At 44.6% G+C, this 10,007-nt stretch overlaps 1 protein-coding gene across 1 annotated transcript in view; it reads right to left on the bottom strand.

Annotated features, from left to right (window-relative positions):
• LOC129857898 (collagen alpha-1(XXIII) chain-like) overlaps positions 1–10,007 on the bottom strand; it is a 211,474-nt gene that overhangs the window by 62,141 nt on the left and 139,326 nt on the right. The window contains exon 3 of the mRNA XM_055926579.1: positions 2,847–2,891. Coding sequence (XP_055782554.1) covers positions 2,847–2,891 — 45 coding nt within the window. The remainder of the gene's footprint in view (positions 1–2,846; positions 2,892–10,007) is intronic.

Below are 10,007 nucleotides of genomic sequence, written 5' to 3' on the forward strand. Positions count from 1 at the left end.
TGTCTTGCGCCAGGTTTTTTACTACAAAACATAGAAACGTAGCATTTTCACAAACTATATGTTGATGTCGGGTTGGTGCTGGAGATGATAAATATGCAATAGAAAAATGGTTTCCTTTTAACAAGATGGAGGAACGAGAGAGAAAGCTGAGAATGGAATGTATATGTTTTTAAATAAAATTCTTAGAACATTGTTTGAACTTTACTAAGGACTTCTTGCGTTTTGTAAGGAACGTTTTCGTAATGTTCCGAGAACATGACTTTATATAGAAATCTACAGAGTACTGAAATTCCCACAGAAGAACGTTGTTTCTTAAAGTTCTCTGAAGAATTTGAGAACATTACTTTGAATAGAACCACGAGGAAACCTGTAGGAAACGTTATGCTGAAGTACTGAAATTCCCACCTAAGGTTCTCAGAACATTATGTGCTAGCTGGGTATCCTGCACCATTCCCAGAATATTGTGGGAAGGTTGTATGCAAAATAACTATAGTACAACCACGCTCTCACCAAGCTCTAAAAAAACACATGGTTCTCAGAACATTATGTGCTAGCTGGGAGAGTGGTGGATGGTATAGAGGAGAGAGGAGAGGAGTGGGAGAAAGAGAGAGGGAGAGTAGTGAAGGGACATACCTAAGAGGTAGGGAACAAACGTGAGAGGAAAAAGGTGTTGTGGTTTATGAGGCATGAAAGTCAATGAGGTTTATGGGTGTCTAGACACTAAGACAAGGACCTACTGGCCCAGACAGCTAGATAAACAAACACACCAGCCAGATAATTACATCATATTTTTTGCAGAGGTGGCAACAATTTAGCAGTGGGCCACCGCTGCTAAATGAATATAGGGGAAACACTGAGGCAGGTGGTCCTCCCTTTACTGGCACTGTTTGTGTGTGTGTGTGTGTGTGTGTGTGTGTGTGTGTGTGTGTGTGTTTATGTGTGTTTATGTGTGTGTTTACATTTGTGTGTGCGCGCGTGTGTGAACTACTCCCATGATCTCATTCTCTCTCATTTTAACTCTGAACCGCGCGCGCGCGCGTGTGTGTGTGTTTAACTTCCTCTTTGTTTTTCAAATAGTTTAACATTTTTCGTCACACAAACAGAGCACGGTGTAATAACCAGCCAGAGCCAGGACAACACAACAACCTAGCCAGGCTGCATCCTTATGGACATGAAACAAAACAATTTCCGAGGCAGAGGCAGATCTAAACAGAACCACACATTTCCCCAGTCCTGGGACAACAAGAACTTGCATCTCCACATGAATACAAAACGCTCCATCGGTCCGTCTTTGAACTCCATCCTGAGAACACCACGCGCCTGGAACGACTTAGGGCCCTGATGCAAAACATAGCCATTTAGCTGTCCTGATAATAACCTGACGGACCGTGAACAGAGCAGAGAGGGCTTTCAGCTCTGATCTGGGTAGATCAAGGAACGGTCTGATGGTTGGGTATGAGAATAAATAGGAGGAAATATGGAGGAATATGAGACAGGGAAGACCTGGAGAAGTTTATGGTGAACGTGGATGTCCTATAATGCACAAAACCCTATATAACCATTTTCTGGTTATATGTAGATAATTATGTGAATAATCTGACATTGGGTGAACCTTGACGTTCATCATCACATGTGGAAGGCATGGAAGACACTAAGTCACACCAGGCATCTATATGGATGTGTGTTTTGAGTCACGGTTCACTACCATCTGATATAGTAGCAAGAGGTACCATCCGCTTCTTTGTGCTATTTGACACGGCAAATTTAGACTAGACAATATCTCACCGAAAGATCTGGGTGTGTCTACGTGACGGTAAGAGCCTCGATTTCTCGTAGCGCTCGTCAGTGATCCGTGAGTGAGTCAACATGGTCCTCATCCGCGATCGTGGGGACCGTGACTCCGTCTTGACCGCAACCATGACTCAAGAGGTTTTTCCTCTCAGACCCACAGACAGACCGCAGTCTGTGATAATAGCTTCTAGTGTTCTTACACTACAGACAGGCTAGACTAAGCAGACTCAAAAACATGTCTCTTTAATCTGACAATGAGTCCAAAGTTTAAAAAAAATCAGCAATATTTGTTGGATGACCCAGTCAAAGAGTGAGAGAGACTTGGCTTGTTGAGGATTTCTACACAAAAACGGTTTGGTGCAACAAGGGTTACAATGCACCGGTTTCAGGTCTGTGCATTGTTCTTGTTCCCAATAAGTGTTTTGTGGTTTTAGAGAAACCATAACACACTTAAGGAGAAGGGAGGACAGTGACGTTGCCAATGTCATTAACCTCGTCTTACTACTAGAGCGGCTGCTACTGCTCAGGCTGCACCGCTGAAACACGTTTAATGCGACCACGTGGCCAATGTTAGTGTTAGGTTGGAGTGGACAGGGAGGAACAGGAAGAAACGCCTGCTCTATTCTATCACATAGTGTTTTGAGTCACGGTCCACAGACTGTCCTAGCTCACTACCACATCCTGCATGGCCATGAGAGAGAGAGACACAGAGGAGAGAGAGAGAGAGAGAGAGAGAGAGAGAGAGAGAGAGACAGAGACAGAGACAGAGAGAGAGAGAGAGAGAGAGAGAGAGAGAGAGAGAGAGAGAGAGAGAGAGAGAGAGAGAGAGAGAGAGAGAGAGAGAGAGAGAGAGAGAGAGAGGGAGAGAGGGGTGACGGAGATTGGTTGGAGAGATGGGGATGGAGCAGAGGGAGGGGAAAGACGGGGAATTGGGAGATGGGAAGAGCAAGAACAATGTGGGGAAAGAGGAGAGAGGGAATGTAGAGAAGAGAGAGGAGAATCTGGGGATGACAACAGCACAAAAATACAGTTTAAGAGAGAGATGTGACACTTACCGGGATCACCTCTTCTTCCCATCCTTCCACGCTTTCCAGGAGGACCTGAGGGAAACATAAACACACAGTGTTAAAGCCCAAACTCATCAACTGAAAAGTCCGGGAAGAAGTTGTACGTTTAGAACTGGGGCTAAAGGGGTACCTGGGGGTTGTAAGCTACAGATGAGATAAAACTGTTGGATGTGTGTGTGTGTGTGTGTGTGTTGGCAGAGGAGTGTGTTCATTGGGGTTGTCGTATATGCGTTGGCATGGTTACGGTGTGTAAACTACTCCAGATGTCCAAACCCACGGCGCCACAGGTGGAATGTTCGACCGTAGAACTGTAGAACATCTGGATGGATTCACCTGGAGCGGAACAGGTGTGTGCGCGCGTGTGTGCGCGTGTGTGTCAGCGATCCACATAGTAGGCCTTCCCATGGACTACACAGTCATCCCATCCCCTCTCTCTGACCTGCCAAGCCATACACAACGTCTCTCCGCCCCTGGCTTGGTGCCGATCCTCACCTACGCCCGACCTGCCAGTAAAGCCTGTCCTGATACTGTTGGCCTTACTTATGTTGATGTGGAGATGCAGTGAAGCTCGGAAGCTGCAAGGAGCTGTTCAGGCCGCCAGAGCAGTTAAAACACCAGGGACTACGGCAGGTCAGAGCAGGAGCTTTGACCACGCCAGGATGCCGTGCCCAGAGAGAATTGTGTAAACACAAAAACCCTAGTGCTGCTGAACATGCTAAAATACAGGCGTAGTACGCGTTGTGAATCCCAAGTCTCCCTTTGTGTTTAAGATCACAGAAAAACAAACGCACGTAGTACCACAAAACTAAACTCCAAAAGTAGATTTTATCCAGCGTCCCCTCTTGCTCTGCTCTGCCATATGCGTAGTCACTTTGACTATACATTCATACTACCTCAATTGGGCCGACCCAACCCAGTGCTCCCGCACATTGGCTAACCGGGCTATCTGCATTGTGTTCCGCCACCCACCACCCCCTCTTTTACGCAACTGCTACTCTGTTCATCATATATGCATAGTCACGTTAACCATATCTACATGTACATACTATTTCAATCAGCCTGACTAACCGGTGTCTGTATGTAGCCTCGCTACTTTTATAGCCTCGCTACTGTTTATAGCCTGTCTTTTTACTGTTCTTTATTTCTTTCTTTACTTACTTATTGTTCACCTAACACCTTTTTTTACACTATTGGTTAGAGCCTGTAAGTAAGCATTTCACTGTAAGGTTGTGTTCGGCTCACGTGACAAATAAACGTTGATTTGATTTGATTTGCTCTCCCTTTGCCCCAGAGTGCCCTCCCTCGCTATTGACTCCCTCGCTTCCCCTCCCATCCTCCTTCAGAGCTTGCCTCTGGCTGTGCAGGTAAATGGGATCCATACTGGCTATAGTCCTGGGTTAGAGTAGCCTAGCTTTGTGTTCTGATGCTAATCAGCTCTGGCTGCAGACATGCTTTTTCCATAGGCTATTATAGGAGTTATTGTTACGGCCTAATCGCTTCCTTACAGTGAAGCCCACTTTTAAAAAGAGAACTACCCTCCTCCTCCTCCTCCTCCTCTTCCTCCTCCTACTCCTCATCCTCCTCCTCCTCTGTCTCCACCCACTTTCCTACGTTTTAGTCTCTCATCCTTTCCCGCCTTGCAGTCTGTCACTCTTGTACCTCGGCAGTATTCTCCGGAACAGTCCTATTCTCTCGACCATCACATTTGGTCTCTGATCTCCTCCTCTCCCTCTTTTTTTGGACACAGGCATCATTGTCTCCCTCCTGTGTGCCCCTGTCTTTCTTCCCCCACCTCCATTCTCACACCCCTGCCTGCCCCGTCTCTCTTCACCCCCCCTACCCCCCCCTTCCACTCCTCTAGTCCCCAGTGTCCTAGGTATTAATAGCCCCCCCAGTACTCTCCACTTCCCCTGCTCTGCTCCTCCAGCTCCCCCAGCCATAAACACCACAGTGAACCTGCCCTGGCAAAGACTGACGACTCAATACAAGGGGGCCAGAGAAGATTCCTGGGGTGGTAGGGTGCAATCATAGGCGGAAATCCCAGGGGGGACGGGGGGGACACGACCCCCCCATCTTGGGAAAAATATGATTTGTCCCCCCCAATATATCACTGTAAACATAACTATGTAATTTCAATAATATTAATAATACGCAATGAAAGCACTTGTGCTGATTATAGACACTTAATAGCGCATTTAAATTTCAAAAGATTGCGACCCCCCCCCGCCCTTTGCCGCACAATGGTTTGATCCACTGCCAGTTCTTTAGCTGGCAAGGTAATAGAGGGTTCGTATCTACTGTCCGAAAGGCACATGTACGTAACTGACGTGAGGTTAATCCAGTCAATCCATAGCAGGTCCATAGCAATGTTATTTATTTATTTTTATGTTGGCAGGGTTCACACACTAGGGGAATTTGCAGAGCTAGCGAGCAAACTAAAGCAAACATTAACTATCAAGCTCGCTAGTACCTATTCCATTTATGTGGCGTCGTCAAAGATGGAATCTTTGCTATCGTCAGTTTATTCCAAGATCAGCATGCAGCTGTAGTGCTTCGACGTCCCTGTGATAAGGTTAGCAATAAACTGAAGTCCAAACTGAACAGAACAGAACTACACTCTCTTCTACCATTGTCTTAAATATATATAATGGTCTCGTTGCAAAAGATAAATTGTCGCTAGTGAACTTTTTTTATTTTATTTTATTTCACCTTTATTTAACCAGGTAGCAAAGATTATAGCAAACACACAGAAACGGAATTGGTGCTCGCTAGCTTTACAAATTCAGCTATTGTTGGAAGCCAGCCAATATGAAACAAACTATTTAAATTACAAAAGGTTGCAGCATGTGTTGTGTAAATGTGTGTGTGTGCAGCTAGGCCAGCCAGCCAGCCAGGTAGAAAAATGGCAGAAAAAAGTAAGAAGATGGACATCAGAGTATTTGTCAGTACACCAAAACGCATAGTAAGAACTCTAGTATCCTAATATCTCAAAGACTAGTTGATAAAATGTTCATAAGAAAGAAGTGAAATGCTAATGGAAATGTTTCACAATGATGTCATTAGGCAGAGCAGGCAACAGATGGCACACAGACAGCAGAGTTTGGGACAGATATGCAGGGACAGATTGGCAGACAGGGAGTCTCAGGTAAGTTTGTTGAGTCTTTGTTTGGCAACATTATGAAAGGTTCTCAATTTTTTTGACTTGTAAAATAGGGACATAATTGGAAAATGCCATGGATACCCCCACTCTCAACTTAAACTGGTGACTAAACTAAGATTTGTTTACGGCAATGGTATTGCTGTTGTGATTAATTGTGTAGTTTTGGGTACCGGTAGTTAGGAGTACGGCAAACACCTTATTTATTTTCTAGAAGACAGACTGAGTCAGTTAGGGTGGTGAAAGGGAAACAGCCAGGGAGAGAGACTTCAGAGGACAGTGTCACAGCCACGGCAGGACCAAGTGTCACCCTTGTTGCCAGCAGCACCAGTATAGGGGACAGTGGCACAGCATTGTCCAGTTACCACAGTGATGGCACAAAACCATATCAGCCACACCCACAATTTATAGAACCGCAAACTCTTGCCAACAGAGTGTTGACGTTTCAAGAGAGATGGTTTCGCGATTTCCCCTGGCTACATTATAATCCATCAATAAAAGGAGTGTTGTGTTTTCACTGTAGCCAAGGGTTTTCAAGCCAGCCATCTTTTGGCCAAAGAGCTGATGCTGCCTTCATTAGTGCAGGATTTAGGAACTGGAGAAAAGGCATTGAAACATTCACAGCATATCAAAATTGCCAAACCCACCGCCACTTTGTAATTGTAACAGCACACCAGCTAAATCCAATCAGTGTCCAGTTATGTCCAGCGCGTGGGGTAAACAGCAGGATGACGCAAGGCATTGCTTGATGAAAATTGTTAGTTCGGTGCGGCATGTAGTAAGACAGGGACAAGCCTTTAGAGGCCACACGGATGACAGTGGGAATTTATACCAGATTTTGAAACTTAGGGCAGAAGAGGATGATCCCATTTTACTGAAGTGGTTAACAGAGCGTACCACAATGTACACAGGCCCAAAAGCACAGAATGAAATTCTGAACATCATGGCCAATAGTCATTCGAGGCATTGCAGCTGAGATTAGGTCTCTTCCGATTGTACAATTTTCATTAATTGTTGATGGTACTCAAGATGTCTCTGGTGCTGAACAGGAGAATGTCTGTCTGCGTTATGTTGACCATGACCTTGTCCCTCACAAGGAGTTTATTGGGCTATACAGGGTGTCGGAGACAACAGGCGAGGGCATTGCGAAAGTGCCAACTGATGTGTTGTTGAGGAAACCCGCAAACATATGCTCGGTTCTTTTGTTCAGTAGTGTGTATAGCAGTGGTTCTCAACCTTTTTGGGGTACTGGAACCCCTGCATATTTTGAGGCAAGGCAGGCAAGGTTTTGAGTGGTCCTCAGGGACCTCCACCCCCTCTATATTATATGTAAACTTACTGGAAACCTTGTGGTACTGACTACATTCATTACACTTTTTTATTTCACGGACCCCTTGCAATTAGTCCATGGATCCCTGTTTGAGAACCCATGGTGTAATTGATAGTTGTTCTTTTGTTTAGTAGTTTTCAGTACACTTACAAATGATTTATTTCATGTTATTTTATTTAAAATGGCATACTTTGTGCGACATACTTGTCCATAGCTGCTGTTTGAAGAGTTGAGACACTGACTGAAGGATATTTTGTTTGATTTATTTGGGTTTTTCATTGAAGTAGTTATTTTGCTTTTAGAAATGTACTTATTTTAAGCTTTTTGTTCTTGTAAAGATATTGTAGACTCAGGCCAGGTGCACATATTTAATGACTATATAAATGTATCAGAAAAAGTCAAATTAAAAGGTCAATTCAATACGGAGACCAACTTTGTGATGGTTCTCAATGGAGATTCTTTTAGATGTGATCACACCATGTTCATTGTATTTATGAAAACTGCACCCATACAGTGTACAGTACCATTGTCACCTACTGACCTTTCTTGATATTGCTGGTTGTAAGTACGAATACCTGCATACATACTGGACTGGTAAGGAGCACTGCTATAACTATTATTAGTAGTAGAATTATAATGATTTAAACATTTGAACAAGTTGGGAAAACCCTTCAGTTAACTACTGTACCTATCAATTATCCAGTTGTAGGAATTATGGTTCCTCAATATACATTTAACAACGTATGCTATGTGTTACAGCACTACTTTTGGTGTCCCCCTCAGGAATTGCTCTTGAGAAAATTTAATGTAATTGTCCCTCCAAGGTTGATCTCAGATTTTCGCCCCTGGGTGCAATAGGGGACACACTGGATGGGGGAGAGTGGGGGGGTTCAGGGGTACAGCGTCTCTCGAGCTTCTAAGCTTATCCTGACCAATGACTGTGTTCAGTAAGCAGTAATCCAGTATTGATATTATGGGCTGTTGGTCACTAGGAGCTCCCTGCAGTGCCTCTATTTCTATTGGACATGAAAGTCTCATGCCGACGGACAGGGAGGTGGCCAGGGCTGGAGGTAGAGGGGACTGTAACCGGAGCGTGTGATTTGTCATGTGCAGTATAGCTGAGAGGTAACCGCCGTGGTGATGACAGGCTGATGTAGGGCCAGGATTGACTAGAGGAATTAATGGTATAAACAGGAGTGTGTGTGTGTGTGTGTGTGTGCGTGTGTGTCTGTGTAACCAGTGCTCAAGCAGAGCTTTAAACACGTAACTGTACATACACAGTTACGCCAACACACACACACACACAGACACGCACAGTGCCAACGTCTGGCACCTTCATTTGTCATCTGTGGCAATGATGTAGAGACATCAATCACACACACGCATGCACGCGCACACACGCACTCGCACACACACGTGCAAGGGGGGGTTCAAGTTTCGGGCCTTAACTTCCTGCGTCACCGGCAAGATCTGTGAGATCAGTGACATACCAGGACCAGGAGGTGTCATATGAGGAGTGTGTGTGTGTGTGTGTGTGTGTGTGTGTGTGTGTGTGTGTGTTTGTGTGTGTGTGTGCATGTGCTCAGTAGACATGCTATCAAGGGGCAAACCCCCACCATGTGTTACATGTTTGGTAAGCTGATCTCTGTCTCCATGGTCATTTCCTTATACTCTTAAATAGCTTCCTTTCCTTCCCTCCTTTGGCTGATCTGAAGGACTTGACAGGTCAAGGGCACAAAGGTGAAAATCTATCCAGACCTTTCACCTATCGGTTGCATCCAAGGAAAGGAGACAAGAAGAGGAAGCCGTGTCAAGTATTAGGATATTCACCATCAGTGATCTACTCCTAGAGGTCAAAGGTTATCAGATCCTGGACGGTGTTTAAAAGTTTATGTCACGACCAATAAGCTGCAAGCCTGTGTGCAGTAGCTCGAGACTGCCGCACAGCTCCCCCTGGACTGCCACACAGAGCGCAGAAGGAATATCAGGCCACAGAGAGAAGCACGAGACAGAACTTCAATCAACTTCCTAGAGTTTTCCCTGTTAGTTAACACTATAAACGTGTCCCTTTACTTTGGCAACTGTGATCGAATCAACGCAATATTAGTCATTTTCAATGCAACATACCGAAACAAAACAAACTATGCAAGCGATTTTATTGTAGGCAGAACGCATCGGAGTAGGATTCTATTGGAGTAGGATTCTATTGAGCACAACTCAGCCCGTACCCTACACAGCCAATCAGAGCTCCCGTAGGCCTATATGCAAAGACCATGGTCATTTATGGATCTGTGCCATTTACGTTGAACTGGACTGTGTTTACAGCTGTGGTCGTGAGAAGATTCGCTTGTTTTGAGATCAAAGCAAGAGATGCATGTAGCCCCGTTTGCAAAAATGTTTCATATCCTTTGCTATTTAGTGAGTTATTAGCCCAGTTATATATATAATTTGTAGTCAGCAATAGGGGAGTGATTGCTTCCTACAAGAGCACAAAATGTGCACATTTCTAGACATATTTGAAAAGCGAGTCAGTTAACCAGATTTTTATTGTCTTAAAGGGGCAGTATTGCATTTTGAGACAAGCTTGAATAAGCTAATGCCAATAGGCAGAGTGTAGCAAAGTTTGTCTTTTTCTCTGTAATAATGATATGGGAATAATTGT

This window comes from Salvelinus fontinalis, chromosome 6, assembly GCF_029448725.1.
Source record: "Salvelinus fontinalis isolate EN_2023a chromosome 6, ASM2944872v1, whole genome shotgun sequence".
In the NCBI taxonomy this organism is placed as follows: Eukaryota; Metazoa; Chordata; class Actinopteri; order Salmoniformes; family Salmonidae; genus Salvelinus; species Salvelinus fontinalis.